This window comes from Syngnathoides biaculeatus, chromosome 4 (genome assembly GCF_019802595.1).
Source record: "Syngnathoides biaculeatus isolate LvHL_M chromosome 4, ASM1980259v1, whole genome shotgun sequence".
NCBI classification, from domain to species: Eukaryota; Metazoa; Chordata; class Actinopteri; order Syngnathiformes; family Syngnathidae; genus Syngnathoides; species Syngnathoides biaculeatus.
In genome coordinates, this window is record NC_084643.1 from 7,619,938 (window position 1) to 7,645,488 (window position 25,551).

At 41.1% G+C, this 25,551-nt stretch overlaps 1 protein-coding gene across 2 annotated transcripts in view; it reads left to right on the plus strand.

Annotated features, from left to right (window-relative positions):
• Positions 1–25,551, plus strand: part of ccser1 (coiled-coil serine-rich protein 1) — a 117,453-nt gene that overhangs the window by 45,866 nt on the left and 46,036 nt on the right. The window contains exons 8-11 of one of the 2 annotated variants that reach the window (XM_061817055.1): positions 1,105–1,182; positions 8,328–8,405; positions 13,372–13,452; positions 24,728–24,776. In XM_061817055.1, coding sequence (XP_061673039.1) covers positions 1,105–1,182; positions 8,328–8,405; positions 13,372–13,452; positions 24,728–24,776 — 286 coding nt within the window. The remainder of the gene's footprint in view (positions 1–1,104; positions 1,183–8,327; positions 8,406–13,371; positions 13,453–24,727; positions 24,777–25,551) is intronic. The other variant, XM_061817054.1, reaches the window with a different exon arrangement.

Genomic DNA, 25,551 nt, shown 5'->3' on the forward strand with positions numbered 1-25,551 from the left:
GAGGTCAGGCATTGATCACCAATGGCACATTTAGGGCCGCGTAGCACCTGTAATTCCTGGGAGTTATTGCGTTTTAAAAGGTCAGCACATCTAATAAACTGCCAAGTTTACGCTGTTCTGAGAGCTGGCATGTCTCACGGGTACATTAAAGTGTAAAACTTGAGGAAAAAAAAGTTCAAAATATGCCTCAAATATTAAAACTTTTCACCTTTTCCCGGTTGGTCAACACAAAAAAGCTGTCTTGCTGGAAAGTGACAGTGAGTCACCTATGAAACATTTTTGTTTCTCAATCAAATGTGTTGGTCAAGAAGGTAGGTTTGTTATTTCAAAGTGGGTTGGATGTTGACTAAAGCGGTTCAGCAGATCTCCCTCACAGTCCTGAGGTTTGGGCCTTCAATCTTTGCTCTGAATGTCCTGTGTGGGGTTTGCATGTTCTGCCCATGCTTGTGTGGGTTTTCTCCAGATATTATGACTTCCTCCCACATTCCCAAAAAATCCATGTTAGGTTAATTTGAAATTACATCTATATTGTCCATAGGTGGTTGTTAAACATTTCCCGTTTTAAGTGGCGTAAAACATCAACACGTTAGTCCGACACTAGTGCCGCGCTAACGCTAGTGCTCACGCCAGCACTGCTCTAAAACTAGCGCTAATGCTAGTGCCGCGCTAGCGGTAACGCTAACAGGGCTGGTTAAAATAAAACTTACCGGTAATTATCACTGAGACACACCAGTAATACAGCAGCAACACGCTAGTGCGCTAACAGGGCCCGTAAAAGTCACATCCTCGGCACATATATTCCACCGGTCCCGTTCTTACCTTTTCCGCTCGAGTGCCCCCTTGCGGCCGTTAGGAAAAAATGACCAAATTAGCCACATCACCGCATAAACCGCAGGGTTGAAAGCGTGTGGGGAAAAAACTTGGGTCTTGCAGGCCAGAAATTATGGTAGTGTTGTACTAGGCCATTAAAATGCTTGAATATTAATATTCCCCATAGTTGATGAAGGAAATGGAGTCCAAGGCTCAAGAAAATGCAGACATGTATATTGTACTGATCTGAATTAAACCATGTGCACTTGGGAATGTGTTCTTTTTATTTTGCAGAGTACAGAGACAAGTCCTGCCAGCAGTGTTCAATCTCTACCCATCAGCCCCTGCAGTGAAAAGTCCCTTCCATTGAAGGTAAACCCATTGCTAAGCATCAATTTCAGCAATCCACATATCCATCCTGGTGTAGAAACTCACAGTACTTATGTAGCGAGGGTATTGAAATAACATCCTACTTCCAAGGATGGGAAAAATGTGCAAAAAAAAAAAAAAATTGCTTTGACTTGTGCTACACATTTTGCTTTTTCCCAAGATAAACCACACGAGCTCCTGATGAAATCAAAAGACATTAGAGATTGAATTGACAAATGGTTAAGGTTGGAAAAGCCGGGTCGTGAGGATCATCACCTAATGCAGTCGTTCTCAAAGTTTTCATTTATTTATTTTTTTTGCAACTGCCCCCTTTTGGAGATTAAGTTATTTTATTAATAAATAAATAATCAATTATTACACTCCCCATACACACACACACACAAACACAGTTTTTCAAGAAATACACATAAGTTTAGTTTGCAAACATATTTCCTTGGGAATCAACAAAAACATCAACAACAAACATAACTCCAATAATTACAGGGTGGGGTGGGGGGAATTCTAAATGGCCCTCTAACATGTCACCATTTATTCTATTTTGGCTTCCTATTTTTGATATCCAAAATTTGTTCCCGAATGGCAACTGTATTATATGTGGATCAGCTGGACTTGTGCACCCTCTTACTGACCTACATGGGCGATCAGTGGCAGACATTGTAGCAGGCCAGCACAAACTACCGGAGACAATTTCCTTGTTTTGTTGTTGTTTTTCATGTTGCTTTCACAGGTTTGAAATAAAGAATTCAGTCATTCAAAGCAGTCAGTGATCTACAAGTAGACTCTTGAGCAACTATAAAGTACAGTCATGAGTCATATCACAACAAAAGAGTACATGCTGTCTGAGAAACATTATTGTTTCATTATATGTTTATTGTCGTACTTATATTGCCTACATATCGATGTAGTATGTAAAGGTTAAAATGGAAATTTTTTAAACAACATATTGTGCATAATGAACACAAACAACACAAAACCACGTGTTGTGTCATGAATTGAAATTGTAAAATGGGGACAATGAAATTCCAGATAATTTAACAAACCAAGGCAAACACTTTTCATGTCTTCAATAATAAAAAAAAAAAGTCAAGGTGTTTAGCAAAAGCAGGTACCTGGCTAATTTTTACATTGCATTAATCGACATGTTTCCAACTTGACTGAAGTTATGTGCTTCCAAGGTGCAAATATTTTGTTGAGGTTGCCTGTCTCAAATGTTCAACTCTACTTAAAAAAATAGACTGAGTATACCCTTGGTTTTGTGCCAGGTTAATGTCGTTTTGGTATCAGGAGAAATAAAGTGACAAAACCAACAAATTTTTGGGGAGGAATGCCATTTTCATATGTTGATAAGCAAAGGACAATAAAAGCCTAACCTGAAATAAAAACCTAAAATCAGATTTTTGTTTTTTAAGGCCATATTGCCCGACTGTAGGTAACAGTAATGAAACAATACGTACAGAGTTTGGCTTTACCCCATTCTGCTTCCTATTGCTTGACTATCGACACTTAGACATGGATGGACATTGTTTGCCGTGATTATGGAGCGGCCAAAATATGCTCCATGCATGCAGGGACCAATTGAGGCGGCGTCTTAACGTGTGCGTGAAACGTGATCGGTCGGTGATCTGACGGATTGAGCGTGAGTAGGTGTGATTAATTAGTGTGAAATGCAGAGAACAGGACATAGTTTTAAACTAGAGAAGAGGAGAATTTGTCTTGGCACTCTAGAAATCGTCTCTATTGGCGTAAAAATAATCTCAGCGAGCCACCTGAGAGGCTGCGGTGTCACACAACGCCCTACTTTAGTTTTTTTTTTTTTTTTTTGGTCCTATTTCCGGTGTCATAGTGTGTTAAAAGCAGACGCTCATCATATGTATTCAGAGGCGTGCTCTAGGACAGCGTAGGCAATTCAAATAACGTGTACATTCACCTCTCGTTTCAAGGCAATTGGAAACTTCTTTTTATAGAAAGGCATTTATCACTGTGTCGCTGCAAAATTTGAAATGAATAATACATAATGTAGAATGTAACCCTTGCGTTGGGATACCTCCTCTCTATTGAAGACAGATGAGGCACGTTTCATGAGTACACATATGTCATGGTGGCATGCAGGTTTGTATGGCTACAGTTGTACATTGTTCTACAAGTTTAATGCTCTCTGTGAACACGCTCAAAACTCAAATCAGACCTCCGCATTGAAATGAATGGAAATTCCGTTAATCAGTTCCAGCGTCCTGAAAGAAACAAGATAATTGGTTCTTGTAAGAAAAATAACACTCCACACTATTGTATTGTATAAAAACATACAGTAATATCTATAATACAATGGTAGTAAGCATGATTTAATCATGGGCAGGGTGGCAATTTTTTGCCTTATTGAGATAAAAGTCTCCAAGCAGGCCACAATCAAGGAAATAACACTTCATTTTTCGTTTAACGCATAAAAACAAAGGGCAAAAAAAGATGTACCCCTCTCACGGGCAGCGTCCCAAAACTAGGACGGGTATGCTATCAGTTCTGTGAAGTGGTACATACAAGAGATATGTTTATTAATTAATTATTATTGTAGAACGACACTTACGCATTAATAATAGTGATGGATTAGCATTTTTGAGGACAAACTTGGTTCCATACTGACCTTTCTCCCTTTCTTCTCTTGGAAAACTCTCCATGTGTACTTGAGGCAGGCATGTTGGGTCAAGAAGGAAAGGGAAATAACTCTGTGTTAAATTTGACCGATGAGTAATCCTCTCCTGACACCAAATTATGGCTTCAGATTAAAACACTTAAATATTTTGATAAACTGAAGGATATCATTCGTGAAAATCATGATGTCCCAAACATGGGACGCTGCCGACAAATGGGGGAAAAGTCCCCGTCAAGTGAAAATACAATCCCTTTTAAATTTGAAACATCACAGAGAAGACGATGGTTAGCAAGCCTGCCAAATTTGAATGAATTACACACAGAAAAAAAAAAAAATCACCAAATATATGAAATCATTCCCAAAATCGTAAAGAATAGCTCTTCCCCCAGGTGTTGGATCCCGTGTGTGTAACCGGTTAATGTGCTAAGTTCGTACAGCGAGTACTCAAATGTCTGTACAAAGTGTGACAGTCTTTAATAGTTTTCCCTGAAGTCTCCCCGTTATGTGGACCCACAGACAGCACAAAACCAAGCTGGGTGGTGACTGACTTATCCGATGACCCCAAAGCCTGTCGGCAGGCCGTCAAGCTAGTAGGCTAGCAAACAAGTGACTAGCAGACAGAGTGTGGCCTTGGTTTTCGAGGCACCCCAAAAATCTACATCACTGAAAAGTTGAAAAAGAATTTAATGCAATATTGCATCAATCTAGTGTTAAATTTGTTGTAATTACATAGTAATTTTTAAGTGATAAACATAACATGATAATACTGATAAAGACTGTCTCACAGTTCTGAGGTTTGGGATTCAAATCTCAACTCTGGGTTTCCTGTGTAGTTTGAGGGTTTCTCCCAAATGCCCAAAACATGTATGTTAGGTTTATGGAAATATTGCTCATAATTGTGAATGTGTGTGTGAATTGTTTGTTGTCTATCTGTGCCCTACATTTGGCGGGCAACCACTCCATGGTGTCCCTCGTCTATTGTCGAAGAGAAGATGGGATAGGGGAGAAGCGCTACAGGAAATGGATAGATGAATAGAAACTTTCATTCCAGTCACATAATAATAACTGTGCCTGAGACAAGTATTTATGGTTTGTTTTTGCTCATTTTTTGCATTCACAGTATAAGCTGCTGGGATGGAATGAAGAGCGAGAATAATGAAATGTGAAAAATCCTTTTTGCATCTCAATTATTCATTACAGCAACTTCTTCAATTTTAGACTCAAAAGATGAAGACTGGGGAGTGGAAAAACCCATTTTTGTTTTAAATAGAAAACACAAACACAGTGCAGCAGTTCTGGATTATTACTTCAATCGGCGAGTGGTTTGAGTTTAGTTTTATTATAGAGTTAACTTCCCGCTTTACTTGACTCACTGAAAACCACAAGGGCAACTGGACTTTTATTAATAGTTGAAAATGTTTCACCACCAAAACAAGGCTCTGTTAAAAATGTTGTGCGTGTCCAACGAGACTCGTGACAATATGGCTGCCTCGAACCTGTTGTTCAGAAAAGTAGGAATGTTCAAACATTAACTGCAGGGTCACCTGTACACACGATACATTTTATGGGGCTGTTTTTAAGCCTTGAGGAATTAGTTTATATTGTTTTCCAGGAAAATTGTTTTGGACATAACCAGTCATGCAGTGCCAAGGTTCCATTTGTATTCCGTCGTAAATTGCAGCAAGTGATTAGCCACAAATCGCAGGTAAGTTATTGAAGAAGGCTCAAGTTATAATATATTCCCCAATAAAGCTTCTAGCAACAAGTAAGTGGCTTAACCTAGCAAAAGAAACACTGCTGTATGCCGCAGCATCTTGATTTCTCACTGCCAGCATGTACCTCGAAAAGAATGCGAATAAATGGAATCATTTTTGCTAACCTGAGGAATGCAATTCATCTCCACGCCCTCTTCAGCCGGTCGCTGATTGCGAGCATGGAGTGCCTTCAACTGTGGCACAAAATCACATTAAGTGGCCGTACTCTGCTGATTCTGATCAGATTTCTTCCCCATTTAGCCCCCAGCTAAGCCTGCTCCAATCACATTATTTTAGAAATATATTCTGGTGTTCCACTTTTGCCATTCACTGGAGCACTGAGAAATTGTCCTTAACACCTGACGGGTGAGTTTAAAAGCACGTTGACGCTTCTTTGTAGAAACTTGCTTCATAGTAAACGGTTTTATTTACATATTCTGATGACAAAGTCAAGTGTATATAGATGTTTTTGGCAACAGATGACCATATTTTTCACTCATCTTGGCGCCAAATCCTGTTTTGGTCAGTGTCGTTGGCGTAGTCTCCAAATATTAGCTCAGTGTCAGTTTGCAGTTTGTAGCATCACTTTAATAAAAAAAATAAATGAAAGCTAAACGGCTCGTTGGTCAATCGCCTTCCGTCTCAGAAAGGATATTCTTCCTCAGGGGCAGTGGTTTCTGACAAAACACAGAATTGCAATCCACTAGATCAAAGCTGAACCACTTGTCTGTGGGACATATTAATATAGCTCGTGTCCGTCCCCGAGTTGTGTGAGAAGACATTCATGCTCAGTGAGGCTGATTAGCGGTGCAGTGTTGAAGCTATATCCTTGACTTTTCTGGCTGTCCATTCAGATGGATGACTCCCCATAGATTCTTTCGATTCCATGATGATCAGCCTCAGGCCCTGAATGTCTTCTCCTGCCCTCCATCTATCCTTTATTTCTTCTTGTCCCCTTTACCGTGTGTTTATACTCACCTTTTCCCCATCCATTTTTCTCTTTTGAAGAAATAATGGTTACCTGTCCACCAATGTTCTTTTCTCAAACTTGTCTACATCCCCCCCGCCTCGTTTATCCCTTCCTTTGTCCCAATCTCACGCTATACAGCATTTTTAGCGACACGCCCTGTGATTCTTTTGATTTGCAGCCTGTTCAGGTGTCCTCATCGTCTTAAACCTTTTCAGTAAGCCAGCATGTTGCCTGAGGTCCTTTGCCACTTAGTCAGAAGATGAGTTTTTTTGACAATTGCGTCAACTGATCTTCGAAAGCAGGGGTGCCCAGACTTTTTTACCCCAAGATCTACTTTTCAAGCAGCTAGCCTCTCGCGTGCTACCGACGACGGGGGGCGGGATGATGACGATGGTCCCAAAACGTTTTAAGGTTAATGTTATGTTGCCTCCTATATTTAAAATACAGAATGAGCTTTTTGTGCACTGTTTTGTCTGGGCTGTCATCTTGGATCAGGCTGTGCTAAGGTGGGATTTTATTTTAATTGCACACTGTCTCATCCAGCACTTTCTACTTTGGCTTCAGACAGGACCTTTCCCACGGAAAAGAGAAAATCTCATCCTGTTTAACCACTTTTTCTTTGAATATTCACATACTCCGACAGTCATTGCATCTTAAAACTATATTTGTTTTTTTCCTTTCTCCATTAATATTGAAAGTAAATACAAGCAGCATGTCTAGCTCGTTTTTGCTCTACGTTGCCCAGACTGTGTTGCTAACTAAAGCAGCCACGATAAAACACATTGATGGGCTGCGTAAGTACTTTAACATTTGTAATTACGAGTGTACGTCTTCAAGAGTGGAGTTGGGGGGTGTAATAGCTGTATGTTATACTTTCAATTTGCATTGGATTATTATTATTTTTTTGCGCGTAACGCAGAATATCTGTGAAGAGACTGCATTAGCGGTGCACGATTGTGCATGCGTGCAGTTTAGAGGGAACATTGGCTGACGTCTTTTTTTTTTTTTTTGGCATGCCGTCCTGCGATCAACCAAGACTGCCTTGATCACGATCGACTCATTGAGTACCCCTCTTCTAAAGGCTAGAAGGTTTCAATTGCACAGGTCCTTTCAACTGGTGAGAAACTTTATTTTGGCCCTGATGAAAGAGCTCACTGCATCGAATGAGGGCCCTTATGTCCCATTCATGATCACTTGGTTCTAACAATATCCACTGTGGTATAACACTATGCCACAGTTCAGTATCTACTCTACAGAACTTCGGTTTGGTAGTCAGAAGATGAGCTATAGCGTCTTTGTTTACGGAGTAGCTCAAGCACATGACAGCTACAGCTTTTGTCAATCACCTAAAATGTTCCAGACCGAGAATTTCCCTTTCAATAAAGGTGTGCCAGTAAATATGCCTGGTACACATGTGGATCTTATAAAGTTAGTTTTAACCATCAGAGAGTGGGGTCTGTTTTCAAGGGTGACTACTAAGGACCCACTGTCCTATACTTACAGGGTGTCCCAAGCACTTAACTCCAGTTTGAAAAGAAAAGCTCCGAACAAAACTAAATTATTGTCAGTATGTCTTTATCATTCCATTTTGTACCCTAACATAGGAAGACCTAACCCAGGGGATTTCTTTTCAACTTTTTTAACTATTTAAAAAAAAAAAAAAAAGTGGACCGAAGTATTCGGCTTCGTAAGACGGATGACTGCAGTGCTTGGTGACACAAAGTAATGCGCAATATCGTGTCTTGTTTCTTGTGCTCAGGACTGGAGCAGAGAGGAGGCGTTGCTGCAGCAACTGAAGGAGAAAGACGAAGTGATTCTCCGACTACAGAGCGAACTGGTACGAACATGTGCACTCACCGCTGACGTGATTGGTATAAATGTATAATCTTTCAAGGAGACAAAACAGCTGTCCCTCACTTTTGATGTCGATGATTATGGGGGACAGGAGCGCTCTTAAGCAAATGGCTCCAAATGACCAAACAACCTCATGTGGAATAATTCACATCAGTTTCTTGCTTGTCAAATAGTGGCTATCTTTTCTAATGGCTCCGTCCCCAATTAGTTGCTAGATCCATCATTCTCTTTCTTAATTATCTGTAATGCGGGGGATCTGTGCGTGTTGCACGTTTCATGTGTGAATGAGGTTTTGGGGAGCCACACGACTGCTATGTTTCTTGTTGTTTCACTTCGTTGCATAATATCATGTTCCAAACAAACTGCGCTCCCCGATCTGCAGATGAGCCGCTAACGTGTCACTATGAAAAGTATTTAATGGACGAGCAGCATCAGACTACGAAACATTTAAAATAAGTACCACTGGTACTTTTTTCTCAACTTCTGAACTAAATAATTAAAGCAGCGACAATGTTTTCAATTTGCTTTAGTGTGTACGAAATAAGGAATAATTGGCTATGAAGTGTGGATCTTGAGACTTTTTATAGCCCCTTCTAATAATAAAAAAACGTCAGTTTTCTTTGCAGTTAATGACGCAAAATCTCTTTTCTTTAAATCGCATACAAAGCATTTGGTTTAGTGATATTGAGGGCCTGAAAAAATAAACAAAATAAGTGATAAACATGATAATGGTTTGAAGCCTTTCAATTTTTTATACACGCCATGCTATCAAGAAGCCAGTCTTATTATATGATATTGATAGTATTTATGTAGCTCTGGTGGTGAATATGAATTGTTTTTTTGTTTTTTTTTTGCAAGTTCAATTTCTTGAATATCTCTCGGGGAGTTTTGCATATTAATACTCCAGTCCATGTTGTCCAAGGGGTCACCAACTACGCCTTAGATTGTAATTAATGCAAAGTGCTACGAGTTTGATCCCACTTCTGAAGTTACAATTTCTCCCAATTTACCTTAAATTATATTATCAATTATACCTTTGTGAAGACATTGATCCTGTGAATGATTTCTCACAATTAGTTTGAACAATGACTTATTTTGAGAACACGCCCACGTTCTTCATTTTTGTTCCTTAAAATGTGATATTATGGAGTTGTATTTGTGCTTTCGCAATTTAAAACAGTTAGCCAAGTTTTCATAACATGCCTAAATTAGATACCTTTGTCATAATACTCCAAGAGTTTATAGTACACTTCACACACCCAATTTATTGTTTTACTGAGATAAATCTGTTTTTAGTGGCCGAAATATATATAATGCAAGTGCGCGAATAGACACTTCTGAGCTAATGGCAATACAACTAAGGAAAGTTGGGAAAAGAAAGATCAATGCCCCAAATATAAAAAAAAAAAATGTAGAAGTGAAGGCTCCACTTGGTTGTTTAATTGTAAATTTGTGTGGGGCAGGAACTCCAGAGACCAACTCTTATTTATACAACCAATTAAAAAGTCAATTTCCCATAATATGTCCTATTCAATTGTTTGCTTCAATATTTTATTGTATAATGTTTGTCCGTAATTCGTCACCTGCTCCATTGAAGCGGCATAATGCGGACAAGATGCCAGGCCTCAGCAGGGTAATGTGCCATCTTCCTCCGTTGCGGGGTAATGAAAGACGCCAGTCACCATCCACTGAGTTGAGCCGCATTTGGCATCTGTCTCTTGATTTGCTGTCTGGCAGCCGTCTCAATCTTGTCTGCGTTGTTGTCTTTCAGCTGCCTTTCAAATCTTAATGTCTCATCTTCTCTTTCTCATCAAGCTGTACTCACCAGTCATTTGCGCACCCCCCACCTGTCCCGACACGTAGCTGTGACTTCGGTTACAGATCGTACAGTGAGGATGTTAATATTTTAATGACTGAATAATAAATGGCGAAGAACATGATGGACTTGGCTGCTGCTCTCTAATACATGCAACCTCCCATTTATTATCAACTCAAAGCTTTTACCATTGAAAATGGTAATAAATGTGGCTAAATGACACTCCTACCCTCACTTCAGCATAATTGCTCGTCACCAAGATGCCACCAGATTGCACCAAAAGTAGTATTTTAATGTTTTTTTTTTTTTTCCCCTCTGCGTTTTCTGGCTTCTCCGCTCATTCCAAAAACATGGAAATTTGTCTTTTTTTGAGGAATATGATTTGTCCAGGAGTGAAGCTGTGATCAGTCTTGTGTGTAAGCCAAAATTTGCCTGAAGTCAGTTGGGATGTGGTTTGGTTCACCCTTGACCATGATGAGGATACGATAGAAAAAGGATAAATTATTCCAAAAAGGGCAGCATGGTGCGTTATAGAGATTAGCTGAGCTTGTGGGGGTCTGCGTTCCAGCCCCAACTCAGGGAATAGGCCTTTGACTCATTGATTATTTAAAACATGCACAAATAATGGCCTCCCCTTTCATGTACGCTTCCTTCCAACTACAGTCGAAGAGATTCTTCACACCCTGGTCTTGCCTGCTCTCGTGTAATATCTTTACACTTAGTTAGCATCCTGGCTCTGGTGGAGCGCACATGGCGCCTCAGTTGGTGGAAAATTACCTGTTCGACTTTGACACATTCCCTGTTTGCTTGGGAACCCAGCATCTTTTCACATACAAATACTTCTAATTAAACCTATGTGTAGTCTCTTATAATATCTCTGACTTGCATGTTCCAGCAATTCTAAGCGGTTACATTCAGTGTTCCTTCAGAACCTACGTAAAGTATACACGGCCTACTTGTCAAGCCGCGTATCCGTGCCGCATTTCATTTTATCAAGTTGACAGAGGTGAGCATTTCAAATGAGCCGGTGTGTACCTTGTACGCTATGTGGCGGGAAAGCGAGTGGGGAAACCTCGCCTGGCCCTGCCAAGTTTAAGTGCGGCAATTTGAAGGAAAGGGCAACTCGTAGCCAAAGCGCTACCCGCCCGCGTCTGTAAATCTGCCAGTGGAACCCTATTAATTATCTCCTACAAGGACCTGCTCACAGGCCGGCCATCACTGGCTGTCACGTTTAACTGCTTTTCCGCTCTTCCTCGCTGATGAATTTTGCTGAAAGGACTTTGCTTCATCCAACAAGGTAGAGCTGTTGCATATGCATGCTTTTCATATAGTTACTGAGACTTTTTCTGATCTTAAATATGTTGGATTGGATGAGGACAATTTCCTATATAATAAAACCCCACTATTTGCAAGGGAGGGAGACCTGCTTACTTGCCATGAGTTTATAACATGGGTTTGAATGTTAGCATGAATGGCCGTTTGTCTGTATCTGAGCTTTGATTGATTGGCATTCAGTCCAGTGTGTTCCCACCTCTGGCCCAGAAATATAGATCTGCTCTAGTGGCTGTAATTACTTTACAAGTGCACCCACATTACATGTAAAATTGTGATTTTTGGTTTGTAACGTATGAAGTCGACCCAACAATTTGAACTTATGTCAGATCCCTAAAAGAGGCGGGATGGGATCAATGTGAACAAAGCCACGATCCCATCATTTGGGCTTCTGTTCTAAAAGGACATTGTACTTTTTGTTTATGTAAACATTTGACCTCAGAGAAAATAATGTCAAATTTTCTCAGAAATTCTCTCTCATTATGGTGTTATTGGGTGGCACGGTGGTGCAGCTGTAAAGCGTTGCCGTCGCAGTTTTGAGGACCAGGGTTCAATCCTGGCTCCGTCTGTGTGGAGTTTGCATGTTCTCCCCGTGCCTGCGTGGGTGTTCTCCGGGTGGGCACTCCAGTTTCCTCCCACATCCTAAAAACATGCAACATTCATTGGACACTCTAATTTGCCCGTAGGTGTGATAGTGAGTGCGGCTGTTTGTCTGTCTCCGTGTGCCCTGCGATTGGCTGGCAGCCAGTTCAGGCTGTACCCCGGATCCTGCACGATGGTAACTGGGATTAGCTTCAGCACTCCTGTGACCCTCGTGAGGATAAGCGACTCAGAAAATGGATGGATGTATATTGTGGTATTTCACAAAATGAAATACTTTTGGTGACCCTGACTTACTTGAAACAGGAGAGGTTTAGTCTCATTTGACTTCCGACAATGACAAAAAAATTAAAGGTTTGTTTTGGACAGTTTATATAAACCTCTGGTTTCAACTGTATCTGTCCGGAAGTGGGCTAGAACTGGTTTTGGTAATTTCATGGACGGGTAGACCCCAGATTTTCTTTAACACGCCAACTGTTTTACAACATGTAGTAAGGCTACATGTACGAATTCTGCTGGGTTTTTACCTGCGTGTTTTAAAATATGCGTAAAGACTTCATACTTTAATCCATTTGAAAGACCGTGTGCCTCATTTGGTGTAACTGTTTTGGTTAGCAACAGGGTTCAATTGCGCTCAGTGTTTAACTTTGCAATTAATTGGACTGAGGACCCGTTCTCTCCCAGATGGGGAAAAAGGAACCATCTGTTTCACGGAACACCCAGAAAATTGTAATGTTAAAATCTTAACTCGTCCCGGCATTCCTAATCTGCTTGATGATTCCAATTAAGGTTTATAAATTGAAGCCCATTCTGTTCGCCAAAGCCTTGATGAGTGCAGGACTGGGCATGTCACAATGATTATGTTGCCGTGTTCGAAGAAGGAAAGGCTGCAGGGGTAAATATTGGGGAACTCCAAAGTGCGCAACCTTACAGCCTTCTAAAAATATTGCCAAGCACATAAAACAGCCACAGAGTTTGCATGGTCAGGATAAAATTGAAAATAGTGAAGAAAAAAAAAATTTAAATCTTTATCTCCAGGAAGGACTTTCACATTCCCTTTTAATTTAAATGACTTTTCCGTATAAACAAGAAAGAGTACATATTAAAGCTACTGAGCGCACATGCTAGTTTGCTCTATTTCATGTCCTTTTTTTTTTTTTTTCGGGACACTGCTGATTGTGTGTGTTATTTGTGCATGCAGGAGAGTGCCAAAGCCACCCTAAAGATGAAAGACTGCTACGTAAGCGACCGCGCAACACAGACGGAGCACATGGGGCCAGAGGTAAGCAGACGCTCCACTGAAAATCTTCCGCAGAACCCGTTTTAGCCTCAGTCCCTTCCCTCGGTTTAGCTTCCTTCCCTCCTCCTAAAGAGCATCTTTTCAAGCTCTAATCCATCATTTACTCTGTCCTGAAAAGGCTCTGACGTTCATGAGATTGTCTGCTGCCTACCTCCAACTCTTTAATTTCTGCAATGTTCATTCAGCAGGGAGCACAGTGTGCATTGAATATTACCTTCCTTAGTTGACATGGCCTCCTTGGCTTCACCACCAGCTGACGTTATGGGAACGCAGCCGATGTAATGAATGTCTCCCTGTGCTGGAAACGGGGACGATGTGTTAGGGTCACACTCTCTTTCAGGAACTTTTACACTGCCAACAGATACAGGAAATGCATCAACGGCAACAGTTGATTTAAAAATAGGACATGTCGCTAATATAGTTACTCTGTATGCAGCAAAATTTCCCATTGAAATCAACTATTTTGAAGCATTTGTTTCACAACCCTAACAGTCCGTCACCGCCATAAAAAATTTTGCTGACTTTGAACTGCTTAGTTTTCAAGTGACGTTCCGACATTCTTAGATACGCACAAGTGACAAGCACATGGCAGCAATATCATAATCATCTCGCCCTATAATGCCATTGAAACAAATGGAAAATGCCCAACAAGCAACATCACCTGCAGTAGTACATTTGACTTTCTTTTGCACTCACCCATATTTCCATTCTGTAACAATTCAACATGAAATACCTTAATCAAACAACCTCTTTTGAGTGCTCTGCCAGTTAATGTTGTCCAATGCAAGTACAGCGCCACAGTGTTCAGCTTCAAGTGTTACAGATGGAGATGACAAATGGCCCGCGTGTGTTTTCTGACTTACAGAATATAGAATAATTCGACATTGTCTTCATAGTCGTCCCGCAGACCTATAAAACTGTTTCTGAACTGCCGCAAATACTATAAAACTGTTTTTGAACTGCCTCAGGGTGAAGGGGGACTAGGGGTGCGCGCTACCATGAACACATTTCATTATTTATTCGTTTAGTAGTTTATTCCTTATTGCTTGATAAACTCACCAGTTATTTTTCAGCTGTAAAACTGACCATTGCAATGACTATTGGTTGTTGCAAGCCCGTGTGTATTTATAGAAAAATGGTGTGTGTGTGTGTGTGTGGGGGGGGGGGATCATCTTGAAAAGGGGGCTGCTGCAAAAAAACTTTGGGAACCACTGATCTAGACAGCGTCATGTTAAACAATAAACTTTAACTGATTCATTTTGATTGGATTGGATTGTCGTTATAGCTTCTGGTTTCAGGAGAAAGTCAAGGTGGACCACCGTGCGCGCATTTGCCGTTGGGCAACATGCGGCTCTCAGTTTAGACACTACAGATGATTCCCATAACTGCAGCCTGCTTAGCCTGGAGCTCATTGGCTGATTGTCTTTATAACCCTTAAGACCTATATCAATTTGGATCCAGAAGATACCGTGAGGGAAACATTATCTTAGCCCCATTTGAATCTGTAAGTAGTACCCGACAGGAACTTGTTAATGATCTGAAAGCAGTGCAATTATGAATTTTAACCCACCCCATAAAATCCTTGCAACCTGGACCTTTCAGGTCATTGTCAGTTTCCAGACCAAAGGAACAAAGGAAAACCCATAGAGGGAGCTAAAGGTTTGAGTTTCTAACCAAGAAATTCAGTCGGGGATGAAATAATTATTATAATTCATCCACTGTAAGATTTAGAGATCTCAGTGTTGTTTGTAGAGGACAAAAAAAATGATCTTTGTGTATATTTCCAGTGCTGAATTTCCATCATTTTCGCCGGTCTTTTGTTTTTTAAACATGATCTATTTTCTTTCTCAGCATGTCAGACTTTTCTTACACTCTTTTGGCACGACGCGCGCACACTCACTCCCACTCACACACTCACTCCCACTAATGCTTTTCCCGTAATGCAGTCAGCGATGGCCTCACCCTATTAAATGCTCGTTGCTTCCGTCGGCTTAAGCAAGCAAAAAAAAAAAAAAAAAAAAGTGAGGCTTTGTGAGAGACACGGCGAATACATTGTCTCTGTTTGTCATCGCCCATTTGTGTCCTTCAGTTGTGCGCGTGTGCGTGCGCGCTCATTTTGTGCCGCAGCCATTAGTAGGCGGAGGGAAAAATCAATAATGTCTTGAAAAATGTCAGAATAACTTGATTGAAATAAGCTGAATTTATGCCATAGACTGTAGCATTCACTCTTTGTGTTGTGTGTGTTGCCATGCCTCATGGTGGAATTCAATCATAAACACAGAAATGCTATTAACACAGTCTGTTTAGCTGGGCTACTAATTTGTTTGAGCTTCACTTCTTAATGTTTTGCACAGTTTATCTTGTGGTGATTTTATCAGGCAGACTTAATATCTACTTGTGACACTGGTAGAGATTTAGATTTTGCAGGGGTGGGTTTTTGTCTCATGCAAATGACACACTAGTCTTCCCGCGTTCATGGCTGTCATAATGACGATGACCCGGTATCTAGTCGAGAGTGCGAAGTAAAAAAAGCGAGCTCTCATATTGATTCTATTGTGTTTTTCCCTTATGTATGCAGCAATTCATGAAACATTTTACACTTGAAGTTATGTGTTACTCATGATCGACGTCTGTATTTTTATCCATTGTGTGCTCTCTCTCTCTCTCTGTATATTATGTTTAGTTTTTTTAACAGAAATATTTTGAGGATGTATTTTTCCTAAACTATCCCAACAAGCCCTCATATCGTTGATGGTTTCTATGCGACTGAGGTCATGATTTTAGAGCAGAGATGTTAAAACTACGCCCCGCGGGCCACAGTCAAGCCCCCCCAAAGATTGGTACAGAATTGCTCGAAGCTTACCGAAATCACGACTACAGTACATTCGTTGGACCTTGTCTGTAATGCCGATCGGTTCCACCAAGTTATGCTGTAAGGCCCGCTGGTTCCAGCAGGTGGTAGGCGGAGTGATAGTGAGTTGGCTATTCTGTTTGAATCCTGCTTCTGCTACAGCTCTGAACCCTTCAACCACCAGACCAAAGTGAAGAAAAGCCAACAGTGACTGCTGAGCCTCTCCTCAATCTTGATATATTTAGTTCCTTTAGGTTTTTGGAACTCTTCTGATTGAATTTTAATTACTTTCAGGAATACATCTTGGTTTAATACATGCCAGCGGTGCCTTGAGAACAACTTGTCTTGACGAGATCCAATCTGTGCACACAGGAATGATTTTTATGTGTTTCTAAGTGGCAATTTTATATTCTCAGCAGGTATAAGGTAATCATTACCGCTGTCAGAAGTCGAGACCATTTTAATGCATTCTTTCATGTCCAAGCTCGCATTGGAAGGATCTTCTTAGAATTGCTTCATTTCCTAAAAATAGCCATTTTGAGTGCTTTCTTACATGCGTGGTTACCACAGTGTAGTTTCTCCTTTGACTTTACTGCCACTGTGTTTTTATACAAATAGTGTACTATTTCCCGTACTGTACTACTACGCTAGGGTTGGTTAGCGTTAAGGCTTCTTTATACTTGCTTGTGCGCCTACTGCACGGAGTTTCCCTTTATGGTCCAGTGGAACTCACGTGTGCAGTTTTGAAAATGTGCTGCAGTTGTTCTCCAAGTCAGACGTGTCACTACGGCTGATCTTGGCTAGGACGACGCAGTGTGGAGTCTCCGGTAGACATTTCTACTTTCCTTTCCGTAACAAGGAACAAAGCAACAACAGGGGCGACTGTGGAAGAGTGTCTTCTTTAACAAATGGACCGGATGACACATTTAAATATGCTGCAAAATCAATCGAGAAGGCAGCAGTGTAGGTGCTGTCTGGAACTAGGAGGAACAGTGACTAGGTCGTCACAGCATGTGACTAAAAATACAGGACAATCGCAAGGGATGAGCAACTTTTTTTTTACTTGTACATGGCAGGCTATGCAGAGATGCTCCACGGGTCAATGTATAAATCACGTGATGCAATGGAGTCGTTGTCAACCCCGGGAGTATAAAGTGCCTTTTACACTAAGGCACAATTAGACTGATATACAAATTCAGGTCATGGGCCACCGTTTGAACGGAGCTCCATTTTAAAACAAGGACCCTGTTTAAGTAGATGCATTTGTTGCTACAAAAACATACATCCCAGAACTCTTTCCCCTCCTGCCAAGGTCCACAGTGACCTGAGTTTCCTTTAACATGGCGTCCAAATTGAAAGTCTGGCCCGCACTCGAGCGTACGGCTTTGTGATCTATTCTAAGGCCAGTACCTAGAGTGACTATGGAGGCCTCCATATGCTCAGCCTCTCCCTCTCCTTTGAGTGGATGGGCTCTTAATTAGAAGAGCAGCTGGCTGCCCGCTAGCAAGGTAGGCTCGTAAGCGCAGGTGACTCTACTCAGCAGTGGCTTGCAGCATGTGTGGCCTGATTTGAGCCTCCCCCCCAACTCAACGCCACCCTTTTCCTCCTTTAGTGACCATGTTTGTGAGCGTGGAGGAAGATAATGCCGCTATATAGGTTAGCTACCGCGGTCCACTGTTGGCTTGCAGCGTAAGTGTCTTCAAGTGGGGCAGCTATTTCTACTGATTCGGCCTCCTCTTGCAAAGGTCAAGCGTCCCACTACGACTTGCTCCATCTAGCCACTGAGGTTGGAACCAATCCCAGCTGTCTTCAGACGAGGGGCGGGGTAGAATGTCTACTTGTTGCCAGTCAATTGCACGACAAATAAACAAAATATAAACAAAACATTCTTCAGTGAACCATAACGCAAGGTTTTTGAAATGTTGAATGAAGCCAGAGTACCTGGAGAAAACCCACGCAAGCATGAAGAGAACAACACGCAAGTGACAAGCATCCATCAGCTAGCGGGAGAAGCTATCGTAGCATTTGCTGTCTCCTCCAGTCTGCATCACTGATGGATGGACTCAAATGCATGACACCATCACAAATGGTGTACAGAAAAATTCTGAGGGGAAAAGCGTCACAAATCATAACACAATTCATAATTTGATTCTGGTGGAGGTGAGGTCTAGTATAAAGACATTTAAGCTAAATTTCTTGTGCATTTAAATGCTTGACATACCACTGTAAGACAAGCAGGATAAACAATGGGTATAAATGAAGTAATTTTGGTTTTTTTATGAGTGTGTTTTTGAGGCTGATATTGCAGACATAGTGTGGAAGATTTCTGATCCGGATGCCTCCTGGACGCCTCCCTGGCGAGGTGTTCCGGGCGTGTCCCGCCGGAAAGAGACCCCGAGGACGACCCAGGACACGCCGGAGAGACCATGTCTCTCGGCTGGCTTGGGAACGCCTCGGGATCCCTCCGGAAGAGTTGGAAGAAGTGGCTGGGAAAAGGGAAGTCTGGGAATCCCCGCTGAAGCTACTTCCCCCGCGACCCGACCCGGAAAAACGGTAGATAATGGATGGATGGATAATATGGTCCTAATAAATAGGATTTAAAAAAAAAAAATGTCACTTTACTGTCCACTTATGCAGCTTGATGCTTCTGACTGGGTCCACATATTCACCCAAACCTGACAAGATGTAATATTGCAAGAAATTCAAATTGAAAAGTGTCCCCCTCCTCTCATTTAGAGAGAGAGAGAGAAGAGAGAGAGAGAGAGAGAGAGAGGAGAGAGAGAGAGAGAGAGAGAAGAGAGAGAGAGAGATGAGAGAGAGAGAGAGAGAGAGATAGAGAGAGAGAGAGAGAGAGAGAGAGACTCTAGGACTCTCGAGAAGATCTGATCTCGTCTCTCTCTCTCTCTCTCTCGCTCTCTCTCTCTTCTCTCTCTCTCTCTCTCTCTCTCTCTCTCGAGCTCTCGACTAGGAGACTCTCCGCTCCTCTTTGATCCTCCCCTCAAGCTATTTTACGCCCTGCAGAGAATCTTATGAGCTTGGAGGTATGGTGGTAGCTGTTTGAAAGTTTTTAGAGGGGATTGAATAGATTGGAATTGCTTTATTTCACCAAGCTAATTTCATTGGCATTCTTATCAGGACGCTTTTATGGAGGGAATCAAAGGCTCTTGATGGTTCCTCCTCTCTTGTTGCCTCTCTCATTCTTGCACAGCATTTTCTCAAAATGTTTGCAGCGTAACTTCTCTTGGCTCACCTTGTTTCATATCCACCAAAACACAGCCACCATTCAATGATTATTTACACATTATACTCAAGACCTGAAAGCCTGTAACTATGTGTAGATATTAGGGCTGACAAGGAATGGCTTTATGGTGTTTAAAATTTACGTGTTGCATTGTTTGCGAATCCTCATGGCAACACCATCTCATCGTCATCCCCCATGAACCAAAAAGTAGCCTGCGAAGGAACAAACCATACACCAACATGGAAGGTCGGAGGCGGGGGAAAAAAATCCTCCCCATTATTTTGCTATTTTCTATAAAGAGCACCACGCAAAATTGAGTATGTGAGGAGGACAAAGCCAACCCCCCCACCCTTTTTCCATCGTTGGAGCGTCGTATTAGAGCCCCGTAACACCGCTGATCAAAGCTGGCATTTTCTACCTTCATTGCTCTCTATAACTATCACAGAAAAGGAGTCACATTAGGGATATTTTCATAAGCCCTTTTTGAACTTCCTAATGTCATTTATCATTTAAAAACAAAACAAAACACTAACGCAGAATGGAGGTGACGAGGTCGATTCAGCAATTTTCCGCCTTTGGAGATACTTTCAAAAGCTTGTTTTAAAATGCTTATAAAAGATGACTAATGCAATTATGTATTGCCAGGACAAGGGGTGTGAAATTTAACACTTTACAATCACTTTGGCGTTGTAAGAAATTGCCGCTGTCCGACACAGCCAGATCCAAATGCTGATGTCTAATTCATCTGACTGGGGTCAAACTGTTTAAATGAAAACAGGGCAGTGTTTTGGGTTTCCGTATGAAAGGCACAGGCAGAAAAATACCGAAGCTGCTCTCTATCTTGTGAATAAATGATTTGAGTCTCCCCACTGTGCTCAACTAAGTTTCTACGACCTGCAGTCATTTCTTCTCTCGTACAAATCGTCAAGAGAAATGTCTGTTTTTTTTAACTTTTTTTTTTTTTTTTAATTCAGCGATATGAAACGAATTACTTCATGTTTCTACTAAGCCCGAATTGTCATTGATTCCTTTCCCCTTGCTCCTGTTTTCTTGTTGATAGCCACAGTTACGGGGGAAATGAAGACTTTGGTTTATTACCATTTTTCTGTCTCTAATATAAGCTTCTTCCCGGGGAAGGGAACCCTCCACGAACACGCATGCTCACATGCTTAACGTCAATGTGTGTCATCAGCGCTGTGTTCCACTTTAGGCAGCAGAAGGAGGGCCAGTCCAAGCACTGATTGGTACTATGTAGGTCTCCTATTCCTGTAAAACTAGATCATTTTGTACAATCGTGGCCCTCACTGAGTAATGGCGTGGCACTAACACGGACCTAGAAATGTGCGCTGCCCTATTTAGAGTTTTTGTGCGTTCCTCTTTTTTTTTTTTTTATGCCGTGTCCCTCCGTCCACCTCAAAAGTTTTATAATCACGCTAATATCTCACTTTTCATTTGTCGCCTTTTCCAGATTTCAGTCAATTTTCTCAAGCCTCATTCTCTGCTTGTTTCCGCTTTTGATTTTCCATCTTCCGCAGAATGTTTCACATCACCTCCTTTAACTCATTTCATCATCAGCCCCACAACTTTCCTGTCTTGATGCCCGCTGATTCACCTGTATGCCTCCCCATTCTCTTTCACATCTGTCACTGCCTATTAGGTCCTCTCACAACTTCTAATTTACGTGATCATCCGTTTGTTTGTCTGTATTTTTATTAGTCACGTGTCATCTACAGTAGTTAATGATCCATCCATTTTCCAAACTGCTTATCCTCGATGTAAGTCGACCAAAAATTATGCAGGTTAAAATGAAACTATTATACCCACATAACCATAAACAACCAAAAAAAAGGTGCAGGTTAAATTGAGACCACTGTAGAGCCCTCAAGATTTTAATAGTACAATATGGTAAAATGAGACTACCGTAAATTCACGGAAAAAAATTATGCAGGTTATATGAGACTACTATAATCTCCCCCCCCCCTCCCCACCAAAATTTGAGCAGGATAAAGTTAAAGAGACTGCAATATCCCCCACATAAATGGTGTGTGTGTTAAAATGAATTTTCATTCCCATTGCTCTGATTAAAAAGAAATAAACTACAGTGGTTAGAATCAAAACTACTGCAAATCCCCATAAATTTCACATCTTAAAATTAACCTAACCATGTATCTCCAAAATGTACACAGGTTAAAATAAACTAAACTCTGTGACCACGCTTGTAACTGAAATCACTTGTATCTCAAACCATCTTTTACCATTTGAAATAATAGAAATGACATTAATTCGTTACAGACCTCCCCACTAAAAAAACAAACAAAAAAATACGGCTTGTATTTTGAAAGACTTGTAATTAGGTTCACTCTTATCTTGAGGCACTGCTGCACCTTAAAATTGTTCCCAAATTCAATTGGCTAAAAAGACAGATAGAATTCCATGTTGAAATGAGCAAATCATCCTAAAATTGTGCAGTTAAAAAAAAAACAAAAACCTCTACATGCCCCTCAAAAGTAAAAAAAAAAAAAAAAAAAAAATTCTCTTAAAATTGTGCAAGTTAGAGTAACTGTGGATCACCCTAAATTTGCACCGTTTAATATGAGGCTACCAGAAATCCTTCTATAAATAGCATGGCCCCCGATTAGATGACGCTAATAACATTTCACAACTCCGTATTTTAAATGATGTATTGTGATGCCGCTCACATGCCCGATCCCACAAAACGCGTTTATATGACATAAAAAGAAAATGGTGGGTTACATCTTCCCGTGAAAGTTTTTTCCTAATGAGACCCCCGCCCAGACCCAGGTAGTATCTGTATGTTTGGGAATAGGCTGTTTAATTGTGCTTTTATGCCATCATCAAGTTTTACTGTTGGAGGCCACTTTCCATCTGCCCGCTCTAGAATTACCCCTCTGTGTGCAAGCACTTGAGAGCCAAAGTTCCCAGTTGCAGGTGGGGAGACTTTATAACTCCAATTCTTGTTTCTAACCAACATATTTTACTCCACTACTTGTCTTGCGTAAAACCAAAGGTGGTTTTTGGTCTGCTTGTTAAATTCGCCTGGCTACCCGCACGTAGCACACCATCAACCGTTATCAGTCCTCCTCATTAATTCCCCTGATGCTGAGCATCGGTCACGCCGGATTGGAGGCAGAGGAGAGCAGCGAAGACGCTCGCAAAGATGAGTCATGCTGCACTCAGCTTCCACCTCACATCTCTTATTTCTTTTAATTTTCTAGGGTCAAAACTTTGAGCTGCGACTTTGTTTTAAACAAACTACAAGATGAGAGGAGAAATTGGACATGAAAGGTTTCTTGGATTATGGCTATTATATTTGTTTGTAAAAAGACCAATCGATGGACTGTAGCGTCTGTCAAACTTCCCTGTATCAGACTACAATGCAAAATGGGTCTCTTAATGTCACTATTTCAGACTATTGAGACAAAATCTTGCCATATCTCGGTCAGATATTTTCAACACTATGAGATATGTATTATGATATCACCGTATCCTGTCTTTTTAAGGTCATTGGGCTAAATCTTGTCGAATCAAACACTGTCGGGGGAGGTGTGACTTGAGAACATGTTACTGCCACTGGATCCAATGGACCCTTCCGACCTGTCAGTCGCTCGTACAATAATATCCAATCAGATAGCTGCATTGTCTTAACCCCTGCCTTGACAATGCCCTGCCGCCATGTTGTCCCACAAGCAATGCTGGTTGTCAGTAGCGTGCGCTTGGGAAAAGTTACGAACAAAACGGTCCTCAGATGCGCTTTGGGAAGGTGCAATTCTAATGAAAGATATCCGGCTAGGTTACAAGGGGCCCGCTTGATTCATTTTCCAAAGCCTAAAACACAGTTGACGAAGTGTCTACGATGGATTAAGGCTCGCGGAAGAGCCCACGTACAGCTAAGTGTGGACAATATCAATAAACACAAGGCTGTATGTTCGAAGGTAAGTGAGGGAGAAGTATCTTGTCGGAGCTCGATTGAATTATTAGCAGTGCTTTATACATTGCAGGAGAACAACTTTCACTTTGTTAGTGTATCACTGACCTGCTGAATGAAGTATGTAATGTTTTATACCAAAGAGTCGGGTTAGGGATACGTAAATGAGCATTGTCATCCAAGAGAAATGTCTATTTCCCAATTTGGATCACGTCAGACTTTTAAGACGGAGCACTGGTTTCCATTACAAGCCAAGTCAAATGAATACACCCGCTCACTTATAAAGACTACAATGATATTACTCGTGATCTTTACAAGTAAAAAGTACTCACCCTGCTTTACACACGCAGTACGATTCCACAAATTTCATCCTGTTGGATTTCAATATGAAGTTTGTGAGCCTTCAAACTTTTTTGCATCGATCGCCAACATTTCGCTGAAACTCTGACGTTGCGTCCTGCTCCGTCGAAAAATCATAATTCCGTGTACATATCCTTGCGTGAAATAGTTGAGACCACTTTGTAGAACTCTCAGGACAAGTCTGATGCAATTGGCAAAAAACATACCCCAATATTATCTGAAATACGCAATAGAGAATCCAATTCAAACCTGTTATGTTCAGTTGCCATTTTGAAAGCTTGTGGGACATGGCTAAGAAGGCGGAGCTTAAGGTCACCATCGGAAAGGTCCATTGTTACACAGAACCTCAAAATCTCTGCAAGCTATTGCTGCCGTTCCATTGGGCAAACCAGGTATGACGAGGTTCTGTTTCTAGTACCTGGTAAGCCAGGATTTAAAATGTGCTAAATTGTACCGCATCCATGATGTCAAGCCTTACCTCATGTAGTAAATGAGTTTCCTGCACGTTATCAAGGAATCGAACCTAACTCTCTACCAAAATGTTAGGTAGAGAATCTTGAAATCCTGTAATCCAACTCTTTTTATTGTCTTCGCGCAAGTGGGGAGGATTTAGCACGGTGGATAACTTTACATCGATAGCCGTATATTTGCGTAGAATGAAAAGACACTTGTGGCTCACATCATGAGTAAGATTTGAATCAGTCTTCCGCCAATTAATGAACTCTAGTGGGGCAGTATTTGAGATTGATTTGTGCTCACTGTTGCCTACTAACAACAGTCCTTCTTTCTTCTTATTTGCTTTTCATATTTTCTTTCCAACATTGGTTACTTTTTGTGTCAATATGTCTTCTGTTTCTAGGGCATCAAGGCGCATGGGAGCGCCACGTTGTCCACAAGGAGACAACTGAGTGAGTGTCTCTACTCTGATATCACCCGATTGGACGTGACTGTCTTGTCGTGGCCCCGTGTACTTGACTAGATTTACCAAAACAAAATCAATACACCGGGGGTCTCTGTACCAGGTCTTGCTGAGTACACACTGCTTGTTTCTACATCGCAAATACTGTTTGGTCATTGCAGTTATTCTGCCTCCCTCAATTATTTTTTTGGACGTATGCCAGTGTTTCCTAACCTTTTTTTTTTTTGTTTTTGTTTTTTTGCATCAGGGCACATATTTTATGCTTACAAAAAAAAATCTCACGGCATATAACCAAACAAAAATGTCACAAAAATATGTACTGTAGTTCATCTCAATTTTTTTTACAGACTTACATAAATTGTGTAAAGTCTGAGCCTGTTTGGGTGAACACACTGCTTTTATTTAGTTGTATAAATGGCAGCAGGTGGATGCGGTTAATTGGATCTTCTGCCATCTTATACATGAAAAGAATTCAATTGTTCCGCATGCCATGATATGTTAATCGTTATTAATAGATAAATGAATGATCTCAGTTATGGGCTTTTCGTGATACAAGCTGTCTTTCTGCCAATTTTTGATTGACTTGTAACACACCGTACAAGCACTATACTCTCTTCACAATGGCCAATAATTCATGAAAAATAAGACTTAAACGTCTTCAATGCCACTCCCAGTTGAAGTTTACTCTCGCACGAAATATACGCATTGAATATTCAAAATAACGAATATGGAAAAAAGTCTTCTTAGCTCAATGCTACGCGTAC